A 27,636-nucleotide genomic window follows, 5' to 3' on the forward strand; every position below is an offset into this window, starting at 1 on the left:
TTATGGGTCTGGCTTCCAGTCTCATCCGTTTCCAGCTATTTTTAGCTGTACAAAACAGCTTGTTTTGCTGCTTGTTATTGCAAATTGGTGTGTCTTACCATATTATTTTAATGTATTATCATAATGAACACACTGGTTTGTAGTGCAAACAGTTTTTCGTTATTTCCCTATAGCAGCTAATGAATATAATAAGGTGGATAGAGTAAGAAACAACATGCCTTCCTTAGTCAGCTTATAATTAGTAAATTTTTATGCAATTGCTGCAGAGTGAAAAAAACGTTACTTCTAAAATCAGAGCATTATTACAGATGTCCTCAAACTAACCAGAGTATTATAATTACATAGTGCAGCATAAATGATGCACTTGGAAACTATGCAGTTCCTCTTCTTCTGAAAGCAAATCATCAGACATTAGTGGCTCTGACTCTGGCTCTGACTCATCAGACTCTACGTCAGATGAAGATCAAGAATATTTAGATGAGGCACAGGATGAGAAACTACAACAGCAATAAATATGGGGAGCTGTAGTGTATTTTCATTGAGTAGTCTGAGCGTCACATGCAAGTTTGATATATACTTATTTTTAGACATCATATGCCCGTCATACTCTTTGCTTTAATTGTAATTACTTTTGTTCTTTTGTTCATTTGATCTTTGTTCAACTTCAGAACACAAATTAACCCTGCATAAACAGCAATGCAACTGAAACTTATTTGAAGACTTATTTGCACAAAAAAAGTATTCTCTTTCGCTTCGTAACATTACGGTTAACAATGTCCTTACTACCTCTCTGTCTTGAACGTGTTGTCTATGCAGGGTCAGAAAGATTTCGGATTTCATCAAAAATATTTTAATTTGTGTGAACGAAGGTCTTACGGGTTTGGAACAACATGAGGGTGACATAATAACAATCATCATAGCAATTACTTCTTAGTGTCTTGAAATCTGTTGAATTTGGTCTTTTCTTTCTTCAGAAAAACCTATTTTTTGCTTTGCCATTATGGAGTAGGGAGTGTAGATTGATGTGGGAAAAAAGCAATTTAAAGTAGTTTAACATAAGGCAGCAACATAACAAAATGTGAAAAAAATTAAGGGGTATGAATAATTTCGCAAGGCACTGTTCAATGTTACCAAATATTTCTGTTTTAGATAAATGCTGTTCTTCTGAACTTTCTATTCATTAAAGAAACCTGAACAAATTCTACTCATCTGTTTTCAACATAATAATAATAATAAATGTTTTTTGAGCAGCGATTCAGAATATTAGAATGGTTTCTGGAGGATCATGTGACTTGAGTATTTATTCCAAAAGAAATAGCTTTGAAAGGACAGGAATAAACTACATTTTTAAAATATATTTACTGTTTTTGCTGTTCTTTGGATCAAATAAATGCAGGCTTGGTCAGTTATGAAAAAAAAAAACAGTCTAGAAGGTTCAAGAAGGAAATGGAAAAAAGATGCATCCAGAGGAACAGATGATGAGGATGACAACTACATCTCCTCTTTATCTGGAAATCATCTGACTGATTCCGAATCAGATCATTTAGGTGAGGCACATAAGGAGAATTTGCAATACCAGGAATTAAAGACAGACTGGGGGGGGTTTGTGGGAGTATGAGTTTCATGTGAATTAAATGAACCATGCAAGTTATATATGTCCTCTGTTTTATATGCTCATTCACTCTACTTTTGGACACAGCCACTAAACGTTTCAGCTGACTGCACAAGGTATTGATTTAATATTGGTTTATTAATCATTAATATCTGGCACTAACATTTATCACTTTAAAAACATTAATGCTGTTCCTGAACTTTGCAGAATCTCCTCATACATTTTTTCTGGATCTGCTGCAATGAGGACTATTCTGTTTACTTTTCTGGTTGTGGCTGTGGGTATGTAGCTCTTTCTTTATTCATGACAGTTGTTACAATTTGTACCTACACTGACCTATAATATTCCATAGATACAGCTGAGGTCAAAAGTTTACACCCCCCTTTCATAATCTGCAAAATGTTAATCATTTTAGCAAAATAAGCGGGATCATACAAAATGCATGTTATTGTTTATTTAGTACTGACCTAAATAAGATATTTCACATAAAAGATGTTTACATGTAGTCCAAAGGAGAAAATAATTGTTGAATTTATAAAAATGACCCTGTTCAAAGGTTTACATCCCCTTGATTCTTACCTGAATGATCCACTTTTCTATTCTTTTTTTTTTTTGTTTGTTTAGTGATAGTTGTTCATGAGTCCCTTATTTGTCCTGCTGTTTCTCAGAAAATTCCCTCAGGTCCCACAAATTCTTTGGTTTTCCAACAGTTGTGTGTATTTGAATGCTTTCCAACAATGACTGTATGATTTTGAGATCTTTTCACAGCTAGGACAACTGAGGGACTCATATGCAACTATTACAGAAGGTTCCAAGGCTTACTGATGCTCCAGAAGGAAAAACCATGAATTAACAGGCAGGGGTGAAAACTTTTTAATTTGAAGATCAGGGTCAATTTAACTTATTTTGTCTTTTGGGAAATATGTAACTATCTTCTGTAGCCTCTGAAAAGCAGTACCAAATGAAATAATATGATATTTAGGCAAAATAAGAAAAATGTACACATCTCCATTCTGTTCAAAAGTTTACACCCCCAGGCTCTTAATGCATTGTTTTTCCTTCTGGAGCATCAGTGAGCGTTTAAACCTTCTGTAATAGATGCACATGAGTCCCTTAGTTGTCCTCAGTGTGAAAAGATGGATCTCAAAAGCATACAGTCATTGTTGGAAATGGGTCAAATATACAAAAATGCTGGAAAACTAAAGAATTTGTGGGACCTGAAGGATTTTTCTAAAGAACAATAGGCAGTTTAACTGATCAGGACAACTATCACTAAACAAACAAACAAAAAAAAAGAGCTGTGGATCATTAAGGTAAGAACAGTATTAAGAATCAAGTGTATGTAAACTTTTGAACAGGGTCATTTTTATTACTATTATTTTCTCTTGTGGACTAAATGCAAACATATTTTATGAGAACTATCTTATTCAGATCAGTACTGAGCATTTTGTATAATCCCTTTTTTTTTGGTAAAATAATTAACATTTTGCAGATTCTGAAAGGGGGTGTAAACTTTTGACCTGTAGTCTTTAACGTTACTGTGATACATACTACAAAATTGTTAACTAATAAATAGATTAACTGTAAACATGACAAACATATATCAGAAACATGTACCTTGTGCAAAATTACATTTAATTATTATTTTTTTTCTTAATTCAATTCAAGCTTGTAGCACAGGGAGTAAAATCATTGGAGGTTATGAATGTCCACCCAACTCCCAGCCCTGGCAAGTCCACCTTACTGATAATGGGCAACGCTCATGTGGAGCATCTCTGATTAATGAAAGATGGCTTGTTTCTGCGGCTCACTGCGAGATTCCGTGAGTATATATCGTTACTTTTATTATTGATTTATTATAAAAGGAAAAAGTTAATAGTATGCTATTGTCTAAATGTGTGCACTAAAATCAATGGTTGTAAAACAGTGGTAGGATTTCAAAAATAAAAATTTATTATCTGTATAATTAAGATTAGATAGAAACTCATTTGAAACTATCCATAGACATAATATGTAAGGCAATATTGCTGACTAATGTTGTAGAGCCCAATAATGTGTGAGTTCGTTGTCAAATAGGGCTTCTCGTCTTACTGCCCACCTGGGAGAGCACAACATATCCGCTGAAGAAGGCACAGAGCAGCGAATCGGGGTAGAGAAGGTGATTCCTCACCCAGATTTTAATGATCAGCCATTGAACAATGATTTCATGCTGATCAAGCTAAAAGAGCCTGCCATCTTTAATGAGTATGTAAAGCCAATCCCTCTGGCGACCAGATGCTCTTCTGCAGGGGAGAAGTGCTTGGTTTCTGGATGGGGGCACACCAAAGGTGAGACGTCAGGTAATAAAATAATTGTATATATTTATTTCAAGGTCAGTTCTTAAAGTTTTTTTTCCCTCAGATGGATATACTTCTGTGCTGCAGTGTTTGAAATTGCCTGTACTGCCGAGGGCACAGTGTGAGCGTGCATATGATGGTATGATAACTGAAAACATGTTCTGTGCTGGATTCATGCAAGGAGGCAAAGACTCATGTCAGGTACCTCATTGGCTTTTTCTTCTTCTTTATGTGTGTTTTCTATTTTTATACTAACTTACATTTTCGTTTAATTTTTTCAATGTTTTTTTTTGTCAGGGTGATTCTGGTGGCCCTGTAGTGTGCAATGGGGAACTGCAGGGAGTTGTTTCCTGGGGTGATGGCTGTGCTAAAAAAGGCAAGCCTGGGGTTTATACTGAGGTGTGCCGCTACACTGACTGGACCAGAAACATCATAGCTAACAACTAAATGTTTGTTAAGTCTGGCTAACAGGGTCATTTAAAATTTTTCCTGAAATGTCTGCAATTAAATTCATCTTGAAACATTCATAAGTTATGTTTTGAAATTGACAGTGTGTCTTTAAGCCTAGTGTAACGTAAAATCTTTACGTTTTAATCAAATGTAGCCAATATGATAAATTGCTCAGATATCCACTGTATTTATATTTGAATATGCGTGCCTATATTCCTGGGAAGATATCATAAGGTTGTTTAAACATGGTAACTTAGTCAGTTGACGGTAAACAATAAAGTTTTTTTGCGCAGTTCATAAAATACTTAAATGACCTCCATGTTATCTCCTACATAATTCTCTGATATCCACGAAATATCAACTTACCTCTACATTTCGTCCCACCAAATTCTGAGGTGCGACGCGATCCCTGAAATCACTAGTATTTATTTAAAGGACTACAACTATTTCTGTGGACTACAACTCCCATGTAGAGCCTCATATTGTGCGTGACGTCACACAACCTGCATCTCAGTGTTGTGATATGGCGATCTCGCATAAAGCCCATCAGATAATGGAAAAACCAACGGATTATCAATAAAATGCAGAGTAGAAATGATGCTGGGAGGATGAAAAGGAAAATCGGTGAGTTTGGGGCTTGTATTAGTTAATGCATCGCTGTGCAGTCACCTTTAACGCTGTGCACACAACCGCACAGAGACCCGCGCCATATAACAGGCAGTTTTCAACACAATGGGTTAGAACAGCAAATCCTCTTGTAGGCGAAACGTTGAAGGACCCAACCACTGCACGAGTGAGAGTGAACTGCCACATTCTTGTGGTCGTGTTTATTTCGAGTTCTCCTTCCTTCGTTGCTCAAATGATTTTAATGAATCTGCGAAGTGGGCTGTATCTCTAAACCTAGTGATGGTGTACCTTCATAGACAGCAGATTTGTCATATCAGTAACCACTTATACTGGTTTCTTTGTATTGTACACTGCACCTAGGCGACTGGTACATTCATTTGTTACATGAATGTTGTAATGCATAGGTTGCATTTCAACCATTATTTTATCTACCAATTCTAATTCTAAGACAATTAGTTGCTGTTTAATTGATTGAGCGCTGAGAGTACTGGTATAATCCAACAGCGCTTTTCACTGCTTGTGTCAAGACATATGTATGTATTGTGTGTGTTCCAGACAGGCTGTCAGTCTGCATTAGAGGGAACCACACTTTCAGTGAGGATAAGTGTTTGGAAAAGTATTATATTAATTATTGATCTTTTGTTGAACACCGCGTTCTACGTAGCCACTAATGGCGCTTTTCCACTACACAGTACCAGCTCGACTCGACTCGGCTCTGTTTGGTTTTCCACTGTGTAAAAGTTGTACCTGTACCGGCTTCCAGGTACTTTTTTTACCAAAAACATTACATTATATATTGACATTATCACTTTTAATATGCCAGAAAACTGTTGTAGATGCAATTTAGTCCTGGTTCTTCAGAAAGAGCACAAATAATTTGTAAAGTACTGTCTCTGGGGGCGTTGAATAATTTTGATTGCAACTGTAGGTGACTTTGTTTCTTCAGCGGAACACAAACAAAGCTTTTTAACCCTTTTAGTGGTGAGTTTAAAATATTCTAGTGGACCCCCGAGAGTGAGTTTTTTTTAAGCGACCGTTATTTTAGAACGTTGGTTCTTATTGTTTCCATGGCGACGCGTCATGCTTGTCACGTGACACAACACAGTCACAATAACGCTGTATAACAGATAGATCGCTTTTATTTCGTTTTTCCTTTTTTATCCAGAATACTCACACACTTGTTTACCATGCCATGGACTATCTAATATTCCGATTCACAAATATGTGTGAATTAGTATGATTCGTCGTTTGAAACCCTATATAAATGATCTGGATTGTGATTTGTAACGTGAGATGGGCGCGGCCATGTTTGTTTGCGCTGCCGTTCAGAGAGTCCTGTCAGCCGCATTTACATCATGTACATTCATCTGTTTCTCCCGAAATACATGCAAGTAAGTGGATGGTGAACTAGAAGAGGGATAGAGTGAACCTTTTAGTTACTTTGCCTATGTGTATGTGATAGAAATAAAACACATCGGCAAATTATATTTGAATAGATTGTTAATTGCTGCTTCCATAGACCTATGTGTTTATTTTACAAACTCTTAATGTCTCGTTTTACTAGTACTTATGTGTATTTAAATGTCTGAAATCTAAAATAAGCGTTATGTGGTTAAAAACACTGCATAGTTGTGATTGTATGACAAGTGCAGAGCTCGTCCGTCTCTGGCTCAGCGCCAACCAGCGCGCCAAAGCGCAGTTTGAATTTGTCAGCTGCGTGACGTCACCGAACGTTCTAAATCCCATATTTGGGACCGTACTCCCAGGGGCACAGAAATTAGAATCCCATATGTGGGACCGTACCGCTCAAAGGGTTAACTCAAAGCGGTGCAGTCTGTCAGCCATATAATGGCAGTTAATGGGCACCAAATCTTTAAAAGTAAAACAAACATGCACAGATAAATCCAAATTACACCCTGCGGCTCGTGATGATACATTGATGTCCTAAGACACGAAACAATCTGTTTTTGCGAGAAACTGAACAGTATTTATATATTTGATACACAGCCACGTCCATCTGTCCTGAGCACGAGCTCATCATCCCGCACGTTACATGTGAACGCGCTCTGGCGTAGTAAACGCAAACGCCGTAAGGGGAAATCCGTGAAAAGTCAACAGTACCCGATGAGTTCGTGCAAGCAAACGTAATCTTTTAGCTTTAAATCGGTTTGAACAATCAGGATAAGCGCAAGTAATTACCATTTTGAATAGCTGCTATACCCACAATCTTTATGCACTGTGTAAACAACAAGTGTCGTACACACGCGACAGATCGCTTCCGGCATTTGCGTATGCTACGCCAGAGCTGCGATTGTCATGCGTATCTTTCAGTGAAGCACGGTTCTGTGATCAGCAGTAAATCCTCATCCGAAGGCCAGAGGGCGCTCTCATTCTCACACAGAAACTTCAAATACGCCCAAAGAAGAAACCCAGGAAATGTGGTAATTTTACGTGCTTTCAGATGTAGCAGCTTTTCTACACAGAGCCGTAGTTCACTGAGAAGCTACGCAAACGTTTTCGCAAACGATTTCTTTCGATTTCATAATCGTGCAATTAAATTGTCTGCGATATTGAACAATGTTGCATAGCTTTTCAGTAAACTACAGCTCTGTGTACTAAATGCTGCTCTATTTGAAAGCACCTGCTGGAGATTTACTACTGATTACACAACCTGCTTTACTGAAAAAATGCGCATGACAATCGACTTCGATAGGAAATTCCTATATCTCTGGAACTAGGGCTGTGCAATTAATCGAAATTCAGTTTCAATTTCGATTTTGGCTTCAAGCGATCATGAAAATACAGTAATCGTACAGTGGTGCGCTTTTGATGTTGTGTTTTTTAAAGCACGAAAGAACTTGCGCTGTTCTGTGTATGTGCTCAGAGACGGAGCAGAACACGTTAGCAGCAGACAGTTACCTTTTAGCTCAAGGTGCACGCCTAAAGGGTCAAATACACGCAAAAATATTTCAAAATGAGGCACTTGGTGATTATTCATGTAAACCCTTGTCAGTTATATCTTAAATGATCATAAAATGAAAATATGTGTGTAACAGTATATTAGATCCGTGTGGCTCTTAAAGCTCTTAAATATTCCTTCTGCCGTCTCTGTGGTTAATATTAATAAACTGTAAAAATACAAAAAGAAAAATTACTCACTGCTCTTGAATGAAGGACTATTTTGTCTTTCATCACTGTACATATTTATTTTTCTTCAGAAAAAAATATTGACAAAATCAAAAATTTGATCTGTGGAGGTTTCTGAAATTTGGTTGATTTGACACAGAATGACCCATGAGTGTTTAGATGAAAGATTAAAGTGTAAGGCTGTTCAGATGTCCTTAAGAAAAATGACCGGGCTTTATAGGCTCACTTCCTCCACAATGGTAACTACTGATATTTACATGCTAACATGTCTAAAAAAATCCAGCTATACAACAGTAAATTTTGGCACTTTTTGTTTAGTTCAAAACTGTATGGTGCATTGTGACATTGGATGTGTATTTACTTGCATACTTTCTTTCTATTTTAGGAGAAATTTCGAGATCTGAATTCAATTAAACATTGAGTTTCACATCTACAATTGAGCATCATGGAACTTGCTAGTGACCCACTCTGTGAACCATCTGCTCCTGAAGCAAATCTGCACAATGAGCACCTTTCACTTTCAGACCGCCTGTCTCCTTTGGAAACACCATTAGACAGTATCGTACAAGAAATAGAGAGTACAGAACGAAACAGTGGCCTTGAGTTGAAGCTGGACCTCTATGTCCCGGTACCACCAATAATAGAGCCCATAACTCCTGTAGAGGAAACAGTGGAGCATTGTGCACTTCCTGTAGCAACACAAGAGGACACCACACAACCTGAAGCCGTTACAGAAGGAACAGAAGAAGCTGCCAACTTTGAAGGCATTCATTGTGAAAATCAGTCAAGTCTGCTTAAGTCAAGTGCAGATACTGTGACAGAAGTGGAATGTGAGCATGCATCCAATGAAACAAGCTCATCGGATTGTACACCTGAAAGCTGTGTGCCTGTAGAGCCACCAATGAAAGCACCAAAAAATCACGGCAAAGTTAAATCACCAAATGGAAGTAAAGTATATAATGCAGACAGAAAAAACATCCCTCCAAAGAAGGACAAATTTAACCCTTTGAAAATTGACTTCTCTAAAGTAATACCTCTCACCTGTAAGTTATTTGACTACTGAAATTGATATGATGTTCTTAATGCATATTACGAATCTTATTTTGAATGATTAATCAGAATGTCATAACTTGCTCTTTTTGTGATGTGACTCACTTTTCTAATATGCTGTTTTGTTTTTAATACCGTCTTCTAGCCTCCCAGCTCTCACTACAGTGCCTAGAATGTCACATCATCTTCAGTGACTCCAAAAGCAAAGAACGGCACCTTAAAATGAGCCACCCTGCAGAATATCAGCAGTGCATGCTGGGAGATGCCCTTTTTACTTGTTATGTTTGTGATCAGCATTTCAGCTCCTCCAAAGAGCTCATGACCCATCAACGCACACACACAGGAAACGAGCGTTTCAAGTGCCCATTCTGTAGTGAAGCCTTCTACCGATCCTGTGAGCTAACAAGACACAAAAAACAAACTCACTTCAGCAAACATGGATACACCTGCTCAGAGTGTGGCAAGCCTTTTAAAACTTTTACCTTGCTCAGATACCACCAACGGGTACACACAGCAGAAAAGCCTTTTGTCTGCATACATAAACACTGCGGTAGAAAGTTTTCTGCATCCAAGTCACTTCAGCATCACTTAGAAAAACACCAGAAAGAAGATAACCTGGATGACCAGACAAATGCTTCAGCCACCACAAAGAAAAAGAGGGATAAAGGTAAATGACCAAAACCTTTTTCCTCTCTAACAATTCAGTGAAATTGAAAATTGTTAAATTTAAATGTTGCTGTGTTGACCATTTGATTTGTTTATACTACTTCTTATTCTTCAGGAAAAAACGAGCGGAAATTCCCATGCTCACAGTGTGCTGCAGTCTTCAAGACTTCCAAAGCACAACTTCTTCACATCAAAAATAAACACTCTCAAGAGTCACAAAATAGCACTTTGATGGGGCCACAACTAAAGCCACCTGGACCTGCACTGACGCAGACAGCAAATGGACAACCACAGACTCTGATCATGGAAACTGTCGGACCAGCACCACAGCAAATGGATAAGCTTGATCCTGAGCAAATTAAAAGGCTAATCGAAAAACTTGGAAATGTACAGAAAGTGAATCAGCTGGTTATATTGCCTTTGCAGCCACAAAGCTTTGGGTCACCCCATGCACAGCCATTAATGCAACCCTTACATGTGAATTTTACTGAGTCAACCATTCAACCAACACAATGTCAGAAATCTGACACTGACTCATCAAAAACTGAGCAAATTAACATTCCGTCATCAGAAGAAATTGGAGATTTGCAACAAAAGGAAGCTGTTCTGTCACAAGAGGAAAACTTTATTTTATCAGAAAACTCAGAGGCCCAAATAACACCTGTTGAACTGACACAAACAGATGTCCAAACACAAATGGACGAAATTCATCTTGAACTTATACCAATACAAACAGAAACTTCAGTTTTGCTGGATCCAATACCTTTAGAGGTTGAAGCTCCACAGAATGATTCTATCAATGAAATGGTACAAATAGCAGAGGAACATTTTCCAGTCACACAAGACATTGCAGCTTTGGAAACAAACATTGAGCCACCTTTAATTCCTCCAATGAAAACTGTAAAGTCTCATCATGTGGAGGAGGACAGTGTGCCAGTTGACACGGTAGCATTGGAGGAGACGGTTACCAATGAAGAGATGCCATGTCCTACACAAATGCTAGATTCAACAGAATTGTCAGTGGAATCGGAGTCATTGGTGATAATTGAACAGGGTGATATAGGCAAATTAAGTCAACCTCAAGAACTTCAGGAGATCCAAGCTCAAAAAGACCAAGCTGAGTCAGAGAAAGAACCACAATCTCAGCCTGATTCTCTCAACATTGGGCAGAATGACACCATGCTAATGGAACCACAATCTCAACCTGCTTCTCTCAACACTGTGCAGAATGACACCATGTCAATGGAACCACAATCTCAGCCTGATTCTCTCAACATTGGGCAGAATGACACCACGCTAATGGAACCACAATCTCAACCTGCTTCTCTCAACACTGTGCAGAATGACACCATGCCAATGGAACCACAATCTCAGCCTGATTCTCTCAACACCGTAATTGACCTTCAACAAAGCTCTGTGCTCACACCAGACCAGACTACAGCCAGTTTACAGGATTGCCCTTTTGTTCAGAAGAAAATTCCAGCAAAGAAAAAAAGATCTAAGAAACAATTAGTTGACAAAGTAGAGACAAAGGAAGCAAGTAAATTATGCGATGGTCAGGTGGCATCAACCAAGAAAGTTAATACTTCATCAAAAGTAATTACTAAAAAAAGAGAAAAACCAAAGAAAAAAAAGCTGCTTGTCAAATTTGGACCAACTGAAAAGAAAAAATCCTCTAAACCGAAGGTAATAAAACCATCAAAAACTAAACAAAACCAGAACCAGCAAATGACCGATCGAAATCAAGTTCCTGAATTGTCTCAACATAACAATAAGTTGGATTTTAACCAAAAAGTGCAAAAGGATAAAAAAGGAAAGGGGATTGAAAGTTCTTCAGAAGCAGTGATGAAGACAACAGGTCAAATGACTACTTCATCAGACACTGTTTTGGTGGAACCAAAAGCAACACAACAAGTGAAACCCCAGAAGAGAAAAATGAAGAATCAAAATAATTTGGACAAGAAGTCAAACTCTGTTCAGGAGGCTCACCAAGATGAAGCACTGGTACCTGTACAAAAGAAAAAGAAGCAAGGAAAAACATCTGCAGAAAAATGTCCCAAGAAACCCAAGGTTCGGAAGACCCAAAATGATAATTTAAAGAAGAATAGTCACAAATTACCAAGGCATAAAGTAACAAAGGCAAAATCTAGACCTGATGTTTCAGACCTGGCTCATGTAGAGAAACAAGCTTTGCTCTTATTAAAAGGCCACAAGCAGCCTCAGCTCAAGGTACATAAGTTGGATGCTACTGAACTTGAGAAATCGCCCCCAAGCAAGTGTGATAACAAGGCATTGAAAAAAACAAAAAAGGCACAGAGCAAATCCTTAAATGTAGCACACCAAAAGAAAGCAAAATCAGGTGAAAATAATTTGTTAGAGTATCAGGGAGAGCCTCTTTCATTTGAAATGCCCTCTGTAGAGAACAGCCCCGGTTCTGGGTCTACAAAGCCCAAAACTGTACGGAAACGCAAAGCTCCTACAAAGATAGACCAGGAAATTGCATTGAGCCCTCCATATTCTCAACTTACTCTTGGGTGCCAGGACTGTGGAAAGACATTTTCAGAAGTGTCTGCTTTACAGCAACATATGGCATCCTGGCACTCAGCTGGAAAGGCAGCCTTCCCAGATGAGACAATTAATGTTGCTAAAAAGCGAGTCGTAAGATCTGGTCCTAAGGAAAAATGCATTCCCTCTAATGTCTTTGAAATTCAAGTTGCGACAGACTGGGACATGGAGACTGAGGTGGGGGAGATTGTGGGAGAAAGACTATCGTTCCCAGCATTAAGTCCATCTCCTTCTTTGACACTTGCTTCTGGTGGTGTTGAAGGAAAGGAACAAGAAGGAGACAAAGATGTTGAAGGAATTGTTTCTAGACTTGAGCAGCCTCCTGAGCAAAATTTTTTAGAAGTTTGTGAGATGCCTTCACAAGATTCAACCCCAGCCTTAAGCAAAAGTATCGTGCCCCAGGAGCTCACAGAAAATGCTAGTGAGAATGTGTCAGAACAAGCACAGAGTAATGAGGTCGGGTCCATTACAGAAACATATTGCACTGAACTCAAAGATGCAGCAGAGGATGAAATTAAAGAAGAACTGCCCCCAGAGATTAATTTAGTCATGGTGGGTGAAAAAAATGTGGAAGAGAACCATAACACTCAAATAGATCATGTTTCAGGTGTCTCTCAGGAGCTTGAAAATGAAGTGACCAATTCAGGTTCTCAGCTTCAAGAATCTGCAAAAGATGACAGTGTAGTATCGACTCAAAATGTTCTCACTGAACCAGAGATAAAGCAAGAAGAAGAGGAGGTGCTTGTACGTAGAGTTGATGAACATAAAAGAGTGATTGGAGAAAATTCTGTGACAAAAGGTAAAAAAGGAGTTGAAAGAAGCCGGGGCAAGAAACCGACTGGAAGAAGAACTAGCATGGAAAACAGAAGTAAAAAGAACATGGAAGGAAATAAGGATCCACAAGAATGCCAAGTTCTGTATCATCTGTGTGTACTTGATACTCCAGAGGGAAGGAACAAAGAAAAGGACAAGAATGGAGTTGATGCTTCTGAAACTAGTCAACCATCGTCTTCTGAGGAGGCTCCTGAGGAACAGGTCGTTTTTGAGTTGGACTCTGTTACCACAAGTGTAATGGATATTGTAAACTCTGAAGACAGTGCATTTGAAGAATCTAGAGAGCTGGTTCGAGATGGCAGCTCTCCTGGAATCATACTGGAAAAATTCTTGACAGCTCGTGAGAGAAATATGGAAAATCCAAACGCCCAGAGTCAGATTAGGGTGAGTGTTTTTGCATGTTTTCCAAACTCTTCAGGTGTTGTCCTTTAACATGTGTCATGTAATGTATTGTTTATGTGTATTATTACCTAATGTTCGCATTTTAGGCACGCTCCACATTGGATACCAGTAAAGTGACTTCAGCTAACACATCAGCTGACGTGAAAATAGAAGAACGTTCTTCAAATCTGGCTCACCACAGTCTGATTTCATCTGAGAGTGGCACGATGCGTGGAGTACAAATGGTTTTGGTCAAAGCTGAAGAGCACTTGACTACAAATGAGATGTTTCAGGCAATCCAGCCTGTGGATCATCATCGTGTTGCATGTCAAGGTCAGTTTTAACTGAATAAATCTTAGTTTCTGTTCTAATACAGCAGTATCAGAAAAACAGTTGGTGCAGCTCATCTATTTATTATATTATTTTAAATGTTTTAATATACTTTATTTTTTCCAAATTTGTGGATTTTTGTATTTTTTTTTTTACAATTTTTGCTAAGGTTTTGTTTCTTTTTCAGAAAAGACCATTTATAGGAACAGAGATGGCTCATCTTCGGACTCTCGTGTAGTACCCCTGCAGTCCTACAGCAAACAATGTATATTTTATCCTGTTAAAGAGGAAGAGAGGGAACATTTAGTGGAGCCTCCTCAAGTGGATCAGACGTTCTTGAATTCGGGGGAACTTGCAGGTAAAAGATGTAATTCTGGATTTTATAAGATGCATAAGAACAAAAAATATATATGTTAATTGAAATTAGGGATCAGCTGATAGACATTGTCATTGTCCATCACAGATGGCTGACAGATCATGATGTTGAGCTTGCATTGTGATTCCTCCTCATATTTTATATACTAAGAGTGCCCAAACTCATGGAGTGCTGGTGTCCAGTAGAGTTTAGCTCCAACCCCAATAAGACATACTTGAACCAGCTCATCAAGCTCTTACTAGGCATACTAGAAACTTCCCAGAAGGTGTGTTAAGGCAAGTTGGATCTAAACTCTGCAGGACACCTGCCCTCCAGGACCAAGTTTGGGCACCCTGTTATTTTTTTACCGTGCCTTTCCGGATGGATTCACACTTCAAGCACACTATGTCTCACTGTAGACATCGTCTGATGCCAATTTGGTAGACATCGCTCAACCCTAATTGCAATATTGAATACATTTGTGTATGTTGTGTACTGTGTACATTTTTGGATGTTATCATTAATCTGTCCCACCTATAACTTTCCAGCTGTAACACCTATAGGGGCTTCATCTGGAATTGAAGAATGTGAGGAAGTCAGGGTGGGTTCGGTACAAATGGACGTGCAACATCTATACTCAACATCTGAAGAGGGTAAATAAGAGACTATGCGGTTTAATGCTTTAATGTGTGGCCTGTCCTGTGATCTTAGTTTGAAAGTGTGCTTTATTGTTTTTGTAGGTGATGCTAATGCTGAACAGCAGAGAACTCAAGGCTTTTTAGAATTCCTTTCTGAGAATTCAGACACAGATGATGCTGATAATGTCCACTCTGAACCAGAAGCTGAAACCATTGTGATGTCCTGTTACCACGGAATACAGAGTAGGGGTACAGTACATCAAAATGGCAGAGAGAAATGTAATCCAAGTGGCAGAGTGTGAGTATTGTTGGCATAACATGAAACAATATGTATGCCAAATTACTGTGACTCAACAATCTTTAACAGCATTTTTTCTCTTTGTTCTTTAGAAATGTGGGTGCCTCTCCAACTAGGCACACAGAACCAGAGAGGCAGCTCAACTGGAAGCCCATTAACTACTTTAATCAGTATTTTAGTGTGGACACATGGAATGAAATTGCTGTTTGCACAAGGGAAACATCAAAACTGTCAAACCTTGTTACAGAAAAAGAGGTCGCACAGTATGTGGGAATCCACATCGCAATGGGAACTCTGAAGGTTAGTACGTGACAACATTTGAAAAATGGGTCACTCCCAAAAGATGGGAAAAAGACAAACATTGTCCTTTACTTTTCAATTACAGAAAAATGTAGTTTTAAGTATTAAATAGTCAAGAAAATGCATAATTCTAAAACAGTTACAACAGTCTTCATCTTACTGTTTTCTCTTTTTTTGTCTGTTAAAGTTTCCAAGCACAAAGCTCTACTGGGAAGATTGCACACGAGTACCTCTAATCTCCGATGCCATGTCGGCTTCAAGATTCTGTGAGCTCACACGTAAAGTGAAGCTGGCCAGTTCTGGTGCTTCCGCTGGGATGAGTAGCGATCAGCAGTCTGAAGAAAGGAATAGAAACCACCCAGGACCGAGTAATGATGCTCACAATAACAAGGAGGCACATAATTGCACAAACTTAAAGACAGATCCTTTGTGGAAGGTAACGCGGTTGATTAAAAGAGTTCAAGACGGTTGTCAGGCACTGAATCGACAAGGAAGCTATGGGGTCGACCAGTACCCCCTTCCTTTTCAAAGACACCCAACCCATTCATTACTTCACACAGTTGTCATAAATGGTGGAGGGTTGGTTGTGGACTTCAACTTGAGTGTAGACGACTCCAATAGAGAAGATGTAGTGGAGAAAATGGTCTCTAGGGGTAAGGACAGAAATGAAGGAATGGTGTTTCTTTGCAAACCGGAGCTTTCTACACCTTCTATGCTGGAGCATCTTTTAGAGGCTGGTGTGCAAAGCGCTGGAAAGGTTGGTGGGGCAAGAGGACAAATAGGTGATGAGTTTGTGAGCTCGGATGGAAAACTCAAGCTTTTCAGATGTCATCATGGCTTTATCCTTTCAGCAGTGGTAAAGGAAAAGCCTCGCTCAACATCTCTTGTCAGCGGCTTTGAGAGAGCAATTAAAGCAGCGAATCTCAACCGTGACTTGAGAAGTCTTTATCGCACTCCCTGCACCAACTCAGCAGTCAGCGCTTGGCCACAATCTGTTCTTTGGGACTTAATCGATCTGGTTTTGGTAAATGCATGGATACAGTACAAGCAAGATTACAGTCATACTACAGATCTGTTATCACTTATGGCGTTTCGTTTGGAGGTGGCCAAAGCATTGATTCTCTCCAGCGGCGTTGACACACAAGACTCATCACCTCCCTGCCCTCCTGCTCCAAAACTACATGGGCCAGAGACAAACACAAGACCTTCTCAGGTTCTTGAGACCCCTTTGCCTGATGAACATACACGGTATGATGGCTTTGGCCACTGGCCAGAGCAGCTGGCAGAGGGCGAGGAGGCCAGGAGGTGTCGATTTGGAGGCTGTGAGAGAACCTCACGTGTGCGGTGTCTCAAGTGCTGTGTGTTCCTGTGCATTTCTCGAAACCACAACTGCTTCCTGAAGTTTCACAGTCAGGGGTCTTCATGAGGCATACAGACTGTGCACATTTTAACTTAAAAGCATAGTTTACTCAAAAAACGAAAATTCTGTCATTAATTACTCAACCTCATGGCGTTCCAAACCTGTAAGACCTCCATTCATCTTCGGAACACAAATTAAGATATTTTTGATGGAATCCAAGAGCTTTCTGACCCTGCATATACAGCAAGAATCTTTCCATGTTCAAGGTCCAGAAAGGTACCAAGAACATCAACAAAATACTCCATGTGACATCAGTGGTTCGACTGTAATTTTATGTAGCTACTCCCTAAAATGGTGCTAGGGTGATGTGGAGGAGAAGAATTGTTGAATAAAGTTATTTAAGGTTTTTGTGCAACAAAAAGTGTTCTCGTATCTTCATATAATGATGGTTGAACCACTGATGTGACTATTTTTTCAATGTTCTTGGTACCTTTCTGGACCTTGAACATAGTCCACAAGACTCTCTGATTTAATAAACAATATCTTAATTTGTGTCCCGAAGTCGAATAAGGTGTTATGGTATTGGAAAAACATGAGGGTGAGAAATTAATGACAGAATTTTTATTTTTGGGTAAACTATCCCTTCAGAATTGTACTTATTTACTAAAGTAAGATGGTTAAGTATTAAGTTATTGCTCAAAACAAATCCTGAGCTATCCATATCTATTCTTGTCCAGGTTTTGTAGTTGACTCAGTTAAGCTCACTTGGATGTATAATGAATGTTATATTGTGATGGTTATATTTTCTTTTTATGTTGCTACTGATCCCATGTATTGTTTGCTTTCTATTTTCTAAAAGGAAAATTTCATTTTAGAATGTGATGTTTTCATTTAAAAATTCCTGGCTTTATTGATTTATTGTGCATTGTAAAGGCATCTTCAGTTTATTTGTATGAAATAAAAGCTTTTACATTTTATAGTACGGGCTCAGTCTTGTGATAAACACTTTCATGCATTTATATCTAAACTGTACAATTATAATAATAAATATTTTATATGTGGGCTACACAATTAAAAATGTTATCTCATTTTAGAAGCCATTAAGTTGTTTCGCATGACAAACAGAGCATCTCGATACCTGTTCTGCTTTTCTATGAACACAATGGAAAGTACAGCGGACGTCTTGGCACGTGATGCAGGTTTTTTCAGTCTTAACAGCGGGTCACTGACTACACGTTTGCGCCCCCTTTATTTTCATGTGAATTTCTGGTTTATGCCTTTTCCCTCCAGACAAATAGGATATTCTCTTTCAGGTAAGAATTCGGCTAAGTTATTTTTAAGACTAAAATCGGATTAATTTAAAATATAAGTGTTTCCCTCTTTTTGGGCTTTGTTTGAAGAGGTTTTGGATAGCGAACTTGGTTGTTAGTCTGCACCAAGTTTAACCTCGAATTTAGCAAATGGCTAATGAGATAGCAGCTTGATAACAAATAAATAAACACGTAACTTCGTTCAAACGTTTTTTATTTATTTATTTTACAACGACTTCTATGCATTGATAGTGGGGCTAATTTCAGTCCATTAAGACATGAGCTAGTCAGCTAGCTACATAGCATTGGTTTGGTTTGCAGACGCTTAAGGCCCTGTAGGCCTCGTTAGCCGGTTAGCATGTAGCTTAGTTAATGCGAACAAACGGTAGGCGGCTCTAAAACGCGCGATTGGAAACGTTTTGTCTCCTAACTTTGTTTTTAAAACGAAACCATATTTTTATAGTATGTACAAATATTTTAGTCTTCCGTGATGTTAAGTTATTAGTGTGTGAAACAAAGGTAGGTAAATGTATGTTAACCTTACTTTAAGATCGTCGGCTCTGTGGTGTGTTTTAATGGCTCAGGTGACTTTTCTTATTCAGCAGTGTGAAAACTTCTGGAAACTCGTGTAGAAAAGGGTTTAGTTGCATCCCTTGCGTTAATTAATGATTTGAGTGGCGCTTTTTAAATGGGTGACGGGTTTTGTGATACTTGCACACTCTATTATGTTTATAACGTATATGTTTGTATAACGTTACCTAGATTCTGTCATCTCATTTACAGCAGGCGTATATTGAATTCTTGAACTCTTATAATGGACTCTAACATACTGAATATAGAGGAGATAGTAATGGGCGGAGGAGAGGTTGCTGCCCCTGCTGAACTGCCTTCTGAGAAGACAGAGGATACCTACACCACCTCCATTCAGCAACATGTACCTCCTCCTGTCATTCAATCCTGTGAGTATGAAGAAAAATCATCGATTTAGTACTGGAATGGATATGGATAGACCTCCAGGTTTAAATGTATGGGCACCTGTTGCATAAAGCTAGTGATGTGTCAGTTTTTGCATTTTTTTTAAGCTGGGATGGAAAAATTAATCATTTTAATTAATAGTCTTGGGGAGTAAGATCCTTTCTTTATTTGTTATACTTTAAAATACTCTGCTGTTAGCCTGTTTTATATCTTGATGTTACACTAGGTATGTAGTTTTATTATAAACTTGTGATTAGTATTGTCTCCCCTCTTCTCTTTCTCTGCATATAGACCAGCATGAAAGCCTGCAGTGTTTCCAATGTTTTATTACTTTCTGCAACTCAAAAGCTAAGGAAAGGCATATGAAGAAGAGTCATCGGGAAGAGTATAAACAGCAGCTTCAACAGGTTAGTTGAAGTGTTACTTTCATTGCACCATATTAGCATGTATCCCTTGATTATTTGGGATTCACTAGCGTTTCTCATGTTATTGTCTCCTTAAGATTTTCGCTTTCACTTTTTGTATTCCTTATTTGTAAGCATCTTTGGATAAAACATCAAAAATTAATAAATGTAATCTATTCAGTGTTATACTTAAAGGAGTAGTTCACTTCCAGAACAAAAATTTACAGGTATTGTACTCACCCCTTGTCATCTAAGATGTTCATGTCTTTTTTTTTCTTCAGTTGTAAAGAAATTGTTTTTTGAGGAAAACATTTCAGGATTTCTCTCCATGTAATGGATATCTATGGTGCCCCTAAATTTGAACTTATGAAATGCTCACCCTAAATCGCTGTTTTACCTTTTTTTGTAAAGGACGTTTGACCTTCTTTGCATGTTCACTTTGTAAACACTGGGTCGGTACTTCTGCAGCGATGTAGGATGATTTTGAAGTTGGAGGAGAAAATTAGGTGTTCTTCGACATACCCTAACTGTCATAAACAGGAATACACACAGTTCAGGCAGAGATAGACCAAGATGAGCATTTGTGGTTAAAAAGTATCTAAATTTTTATTTTTTTTAGAAAATAGCTGATCGTTTCGCTAGATAAGACCTTTCATTCTTTGGCTTGGATCATTTAGAGCCCTTTAAGCTGCATTTAAACTGCATTTTGGAAGTTCAGATTCCATAGATATCTATTATATGGAGATAAATCCTGAAATGTTTTCCTTAAAAAAACAACTTCTTTACGACTGAAAAAAGAAAGACATGACCGTCTTGGATGACAAGGGGGTGAGTACATTATCTGTAAATTTTTGCACTGGAAGTGAACTACTCCTTTAATCAAATATTTACCATCTGCTTCAAACTCCAGATTGATTTCTTAGTTTAGTTTTATAGTATCAGTTCTCGTAATTGAGTGACGTGTTGCTTTGTGTCTGATGTTAAAGCCTTCTTCTAACACCACTGACTTTCACAGAAGTGTGCAGATATCAGATGAGTGGATGTATCTTTTTTTTGTAAAGCACTCCTTTAACCCAATTCAAATGACTAATAAAATAGGAAAGCAGAGAGAATCCGTTTGTTTAAACAATGTAAATCTTATTCTCACTGAATCTGATAAACACCACTGGCTTCACTCTCTTACACTTGATTGCATTTGTTATTGCTAATGTTATTTTGTTGATTTATTTATGACTGAAAAATACTTTTGTATGCTCTGTTAATCATTTTTAAGTGAAGGAAATGCCTTATATTATTTGTGTCACCTTTAGTGGTGTCAGCTTTATTTGACAGACTTAGCAAACTGAAAGCTGTGAATGTGGCACAAGGTGGAAGAGATGCTTTTTCAGAGGAAGGAGCTATTTGCGTTGTGCTTCCGCTTTTATTTTTAACTCTTAAAGAGTGTTGTTTGATATGATAATCTATGATAATACCGATGCTGATAATAATGTACACATGAGTTATGCCACCATATAACTCTTGAAAAAGTAATGCAATACATCAATAAATATAAGTCTAATTCTAATTAAAAACTAAGCTTAAATAAAAAACATTGTGCTGAAAATATATTTTTAATTAAAGGTTTTAAAAACCTTTGAGTGATGAATTCAAAAACACTGTTTGAAATTATTTTGGTTTCATTGTATATTCACAAACCTGTTGTCTTTGCATCAACAGTGCGATACTCTGTTCACATGCTATGTGTGCGATCGAACCTTCCCCTCCTCTGAGGAACTGACACAACATCAGTCGACCCACAACAAGGAGGACAAGCCCTTCAAATGTGCACATTGCAAAGAATGTTTCCGCACATTCTCAGAGGTGAGAGGAGTTTTAAATTTAATTTTAACAGAAAATGCTTGATTAGAAAAACATCTACAGAGTATTAAGTGTCTTATCTAATTAACTGAGAACATTTTTATTTGATTACCAAAATTACAGTGGAGATCAAAACAATCTATAAATACTTGATTTTTCTCTGAAATATTGTTTATCTACAAAATTTGAAGGAATATTAGCTGTGGGCATACTACTATTCGATTAACATGATAAACAAATTAATCAGAGAATTTCAACAAAAAAGATGTAATCACTGTAGCACGAAAGGTTTGGAAAACAACATGTTCCGCAGCAAAGCTGAGCTTAACATTTTGTTTCTCTCTGTTGATAAGAGGTTTGGTCACTGCAAAGTGGGCTTTCAGTCTGACTTCTGTTAGGGTCCGTCCACACTAGGGTTGGGCCGATGGCCGATAGACATCACGATGCTGAGCCATACTCCGCCCCGCCGCTGCAGCAACCCGCTCACGAAAAACACACTGAATCACACTATATAGCCAGATGAAATGCATGCTTTCAATTTCCGCATCTTTACTTATTTTATTATTATTATTATGAGGAAATAATAACAAGGAAGTTGTTAGCGATCACAATATAAATTACAGTGAACTCCAAACGAATTACATGAACTAGTTTGTTTACATTAATAAATGAGGCATACAAAAACAGCAGAAAAAATTCAAAATAATTTTAATTAAATTAGATTAAATAAACTACACCAAATATGCCTTTTTCATGATTTTACCATAACGAACCGAGCTTGGAACAAAAAACGAGAATATATATATTTTTTTCCATCAAAATACAAACGTACAATACAAAGCTTATACATTATAAATAACAGTTTATCATTCAAATGCATTGGGAATATGGAAACACTTGGGTTTGTGCCGAATTACAGAGGTACGTGAGCCCAACGCCTGCTATTTTAGTTTCGCTTTGTTTTGGATTCTTAACTTTATATATTTTGTTTCATTCCTGTTCTGTTCAGAATACCGTTACATTTAGATGATTCGTTTTGGAGTCAGGGTAACTCACTTATAGCTATGTTTATAGTGTTTACAATGTTAATACATAATAATATTTCGCTTGATTTGTTATTATTTCTGATATTACACTTTCTCTCTAAAGATTCCGCTGCTCATTAAATGCATTTGGAGAGAGTGGTTAAGCAATCAATGAGAGCGATTTTGAACTTAAAGCTGACTGGTCGAAAATATGTTAAGGACCAACACACATCCTCCAAATACATCTACATAAACCCGCGCTTGCTCTGTCTCGTATGCACGCACGCACTGTCACGATCTAATGCTCTTGTTAATGCCGGATCTTTAAAAATCCGGCTCAAATTAAGCACTGGTCGAAACGGGAGGCTACAATTAATTAATTCGTTATGAATTAATTATTTAACAACAACCATCCCACCCCCCGCGGACGATGCCATCGTCCATTGTGATGTTTCACGTTAGACATTGTACGATGCCAAATTGGTTGACATCGCCCAACCCTAGTCCACACGAAGCAAGAGCTTTCCCTATTCAATTTTTTTTTTCCTTGTTCTAAAAAAAAATTAAACGTGGCGTAGTTTCAAGAAATATCTGCGTACACCTGAAACCACTGTAGTATACATGCCAGACCAGTACATGGCACTGTAATTCTGTCACAGAGATACACTAAATACAGAGAAGAAGACTTGAAGCATGCCCATAAACCTTGCACGTTGTATACAAACCCAACGTAACAAAAAGATGAACATGGAATGTTAGTTAATACAAATACAGTTGTTCTTTGTTTGTTCATGTTGTTGTTGCCGTTGCGTGACGTAGTGGTGTCTGATTAAGGTCGAGCCGTGGAGTGATGAAATCGTAATTTCACAAAACATACGGATTGGCTGTACACGAAAATGCAAGGGTGCTGTTTTCAGATTTATCGTGACCTGGTTTCAAAAAATAGTTTCAGGCTTTCAAAACTCCAGATCCATCTGGACGATATGCTGAAATAATACAACATTTTTACGTATACTAAACATGTCTCGGTGTTGCCGAGACAGATCCTTACCCTGTTCATCAGCACTGAACTTGCAAACAATTCCGGCTGCAGTTGTAACCAGGGTTCGAAATTAACTTTTTTGATCACCAGCCAAAGTGGCTGGTAACTTTCTGAAATTACCAGCCAATCAGAATTTCCATTAGACAAATTTTTACGTGGTGAAAATTAGGGGTGCAACGGTTCAACCTACTCACGGTTCGGTTTGTATCATGGTTTTAGAGTCACGGTTTCGGTACGTTTCAGTACATTTGCTATGTTTAGGGAAAAAATAAATAAAAGTAAAGAAATACGAATAATCTATCTAACTAGAAGCAACAGCACAAATAAATACAATAGAGTAATAATGCAATAAAATAAACTGATTTTTCAGGGGTTTTTTTAAGTAGGTCTAACATTAGTTTTTAGGTACAGAAACTATGCCGGGGCCCACCTCCTTCTCGGGTCAATTATACAAAGGCCCCCCTATGCCTGACATTTCCTCTAAAGGTGTTTATTTTTAAACCTTTTTTATTAACCAAAACATTTGTTTTGCCTTTTTATTCTTCTAATGCATGTTATAAAAAACCTCAAACAAACAAACTTTAAATTAAAACTATACTTTTGAATTTAAAAGAAAACCCTCTGCTCAGTTCTAACTTTTTAACATATATACAGATTTAAATCTCATGAATTCTTTAATTCAGAGATTCTTTACAACTTCAGAGTATTTTTTAAGCATTTAAGCATTCATTATAAAACACTCACAGGACAATCATTTTGACAACTACGAAAATACTTTAAAATTTCACGCAAAAGTACTATGGATCAGAGCCCCGAAAGCATGAATAGTTTGTGAATCAATAGCGGACTTATGCGTGCCTAGACTCCGATACACAAGAGTCTCATACATTACGCGCAAGTTCGTTAGTACAATTACTCTGATCGTACCTTTACATTAGCGCGATCTAGGGTTTGTTTCATGCAGCCAAGAGATGAAGTAGAGACCTGTTTTCCCGCGGGGGTATAGGTTACTTTTATGCAGGTTTTTGCGGGCGGGAGTGGGGCAAAACATAAATGTCGCGGGCGGGAGCAGGACGAAATAACATTTCTGCGGGAGTAATATTTGCGCGCGTTCTGAGGCGCGAGTTTTCAGGCTTCGGATGAGCGCACACACAGATCTTCTCACTGCGCGCGCGGGTTTGCGTCTTATGGCTCTTAAATGTTGAAACTGGCAAAGCTTAAATGAGTTTAGTTTAAATCCAGATTTGTGCAGTTCAGGTATCACCTGCACACGAGCGCTATCAGCACCCGGGAGACAACGGAATAATGACTGCTCATATTACAGCATGCGGCACTCGCACAGAACAATAATGGTTTGTCCAGGGGACAAACGACCCAGAGTGTCTCTGACATGATTTGCATGATTGGCTCAAGCATCACCGGCCAAACTGGCTGGTAAGTTTTCATCAATACCCGCCGAAATGATTTTTAACCCGCATTTGGCGGGTTGGCGGGTGTTAATTTCGAACCCTGGTTGTAACGGTCTGGGTGTCTGTCCCTTTAAGGCCTGGGTTTCGGGGAATTTCCCTTGCACTGCACAGAACTGTATATGCGGGAGGAATCATCCTCCTAATCGTTTTTGTTGCTTCTTCCTTTTAATAATAACAACCCCTTTTTGTTAATGGTGACCGACTTCGTGTGGTTATTAACGCACAGTAGGTTACACAGTGTTGAACCAATTGCCCATTGAGAGTCTCTGCATTATTCTGCCTTTTTGTGCATTTGTCCTACCTGGACGACCAGCCTTTGAGCTTCTTTAATGAATTAGAGTGTCACTGTAAAGAAGCAATATTTGAGAAATCAAATCAGTTCTTTTTTTAAAATATGTAATTTAAATTTTTATACTGTGCTGTAGAATACGATTAAATGATTAAATATGTGTAAAAACTGCCCTTCTACTCCTGTTAGGATACTCTAATTTTGATCTCCACTGTAGGCAATCTCAATCTACAGTTACTAAAAATGTTATGTCATTGTTATCATAGTGTTTGAGAGCATGGCCAGCTTTGTTCTCTACACATTCCTTGATTGTAAATATAAGCCTATGTTTAATATTTCAACATGTGCCACTTTCTTTCCACAAGTTAACAACACATCGGCGGCAAGTATGTCCTGAACGTCAGTTTGTTTGCAAAGAATGCAACGAGACGTTTCGAAGCCCTGGACTTTTGCGTAACCATCGTTTGACCCAACACCCTGTGCCCATGGATGGAGAGGATGGGGAGGATTCCTCCAAGACCTACCGATGTGGTAAATGCGGTAAGGGATTTGAAGAAGAAGCAGAGCTCCTGCAACATCAAGAGAACCATGCAGGTGACCGGCACTGCAACGGCAGCGCCGCTGGCAAACGTCGAGGGAGACCTCCAAAAACTGAGCCCGCAGCAGCTGGTGAAACGAAAGCCAAGATAAAAAAGGAGGAGGATGAGGCAGAGGGGCCTGAGGAAACCAACCATTCAGAAGACGCTTCTGCAAAACCAGCCACAGCTGAAGTGAAGACGCCAGGAAGGCGAGGACGCCCAGCCAAATCTACCCAGGAAGATGACAAAGCAGAAAATGATGACAAGAAAGCCGTTCTTCAGCCAGCTCTGCAGATCCCTTGCACAGAATGTGACCTCACTTTCCCCAGCCTGACGCAGCTTCGAGCACATAAGAAAGAGAAGCACACGCAGCGCAAGCCTCACCCTTGTGGAGAATGTGAGGAGAGTTTTAATCGACCCGAGCAGCTGGAGGCCCACACAGCAAGGGCACATAGTGCCGGCCGGCACACTTGCCCTACATGCGGGAAAAGCTTTGGCAGAGAAAGTAACCTGAAGGCTCATCAACAGAGCCATGGAAAAGAAGAGAAGCCAGTTGGCAAGAGATAATTCAGTTTGGGAAAATTTCGAGGGTGTTTGTTAACGGAAGACAAATTCAATTTTTAAAAATTTTGTGTGTAGAATTGTAGGTGGGGACAGGGTTCACTCTAGATTTTAAGTTGTAACATAGCAGGGGATCCGTCAGCTGTGTAACCCTCGAGATCAACACTATGTGAACATGTCATTTGAAAACTGGAAACCCAAAGGGTAGTGAGTTCACGGTTAACGAATGGTAATCGTGTTTGGGCGCCTCATTGTATCTTGACATCTGTACATAGCTTTGGCATGGCAAGTAACAAAGGATTCGTACCATGACTGAGTTCTCATTTGTAGGGTAACCATGTTGTAACTAAAACCATCAAGAGAAACCCACGGAAAAGCCTTATTATATTGTCTAAGGCTTCACATTGTTGTTTTCTTTCTTTTTTGGAAAATTTTAAAGTCTTTTCTATGACTATAATTGTGTTATTGTTTTTGCATTATTTTTAGAAGTGTGTACAATGGTGAATGGAAAGATTTACTAAATGATTGTTTTCTGCTCAGATCTGGCTAAATTTTATTTCAAATGTTTCCATTTTTTTTACAGGTATGACTTGACATTTGACTTGAACTTAAATGTTACCCACAACTAAGACAGTTCTCTCTGAGTGAAGTAAATGTCTGAATAATTCATTGAAAATGTTTTAAACGTTTTCTGATTTTTTTCTGTATTCTAATTTATGGTGCATCTGTAAAGAATTTCTTCAATGACGAATTAATGAGATTGGATGTGAGATATTTTACTTAGTTTTTAAAATCCTTGACGTTTTTAAATGGAAGACTTCAGGCAAGTGTGACTCCTCTAACTATCACAGATTAAAGCCTTTTTGCCATACATTATTTTGGGGTAATAACATTTCTGCCTAATTGTGAAGCATTTTTAATTATATTCACACAATCATTTTGCACACTGTATCTGCTCTTACAAAAACCATCTTGAACATCTTTTACACAAGTTGAACAATATCTGTATCTGTTGATTTTTCATGAAGATTGGGAAAACTGGATATAGCTAAAAGTGCGATGATCAAGCTAAACCTTTTCTTTCATTACGTTTCCAGTTAGCCTTAGGTTAGTTAGCAAGCTCAACATACTTAAGAGTAGAGAAGTGGTTAAGGAAAGCTTGTTTGATCAACTAGAA

At 38.4% G+C, this 27,636-nt stretch overlaps 3 protein-coding genes across 5 annotated transcripts; all 3 read left to right on the plus strand.

Moving 5' to 3' along the window:
• Window positions 1–1,826: 1,826 nt before the first annotated feature.
• LOC141342167 (trypsin-like) lies at window positions 1,827–4,395 on the plus strand. Its single transcript, XM_073846564.1, has 5 exons — window positions 1,827–1,893; window positions 3,281–3,434; window positions 3,689–3,939; window positions 4,013–4,149; window positions 4,246–4,395. Exons 1-5 carry the CDS (start codon window positions 1,854–1,856, stop codon window positions 4,393–4,395), a joined length of 732 nt encoding a protein of 243 aa, XP_073702665.1. The 5' UTR covers window positions 1,827–1,853.
• Window positions 4,396–8,601: 4,206 nt separating this feature from the next.
• Window positions 8,602–17,926, plus strand: znf576.1 (zinc finger protein 576, tandem duplicate 1). Its single transcript, XM_073847986.1, has 9 exons — window positions 8,602–9,215; window positions 9,368–9,889; window positions 10,004–13,671; window positions 13,776–14,001; window positions 14,186–14,356; window positions 14,902–15,006; window positions 15,094–15,289; window positions 15,382–15,589; window positions 15,777–17,926. Exons 1-9 carry the CDS (start codon window positions 8,618–8,620, stop codon window positions 17,013–17,015), a joined length of 6,933 nt encoding a protein of 2,310 aa, XP_073704087.1. The 5' UTR covers window positions 8,602–8,617; the 3' UTR covers window positions 17,016–17,926.
• A 222-nt stretch (window positions 17,927–18,148) lies between these two features.
• Window positions 18,149–27,335, plus strand: znf576.2 (zinc finger protein 576, tandem duplicate 2). Of its 3 annotated transcripts, none has more exons than XM_073847111.1 (5): window positions 18,149–18,262; window positions 19,043–19,218; window positions 19,526–19,641; window positions 21,355–21,498; window positions 25,686–27,335. In XM_073847111.1, the coding sequence occupies exons 2-5, from the start codon at window positions 19,074–19,076 to the stop codon at window positions 26,463–26,465; spliced, it is 1,185 nt and encodes a 394-aa protein (XP_073703212.1). In that variant the 5' UTR covers window positions 18,149–18,262; window positions 19,043–19,073; the 3' UTR covers window positions 26,466–27,335. The 3 variants fall into 3 exon arrangements, with proteins under 3 accessions (XP_073703212.1, XP_073703213.1, XP_073703214.1); XM_073847112.1 differs by having other exon boundaries at window positions 18,165–18,262; window positions 19,046–19,218; XM_073847113.1 differs by lacking the exon at window positions 18,149–18,262 and adding an exon at window positions 18,623–18,778.
• Window positions 27,336–27,636: the final 301 nt, after the last annotated feature.

The sequence above is a fragment of the Garra rufa genome, chromosome 9 (genome assembly GCF_049309525.1).
Source record: "Garra rufa chromosome 9, GarRuf1.0, whole genome shotgun sequence".
NCBI classification, from domain to species: domain Eukaryota; kingdom Metazoa; phylum Chordata; class Actinopteri; order Cypriniformes; family Cyprinidae; genus Garra; species Garra rufa.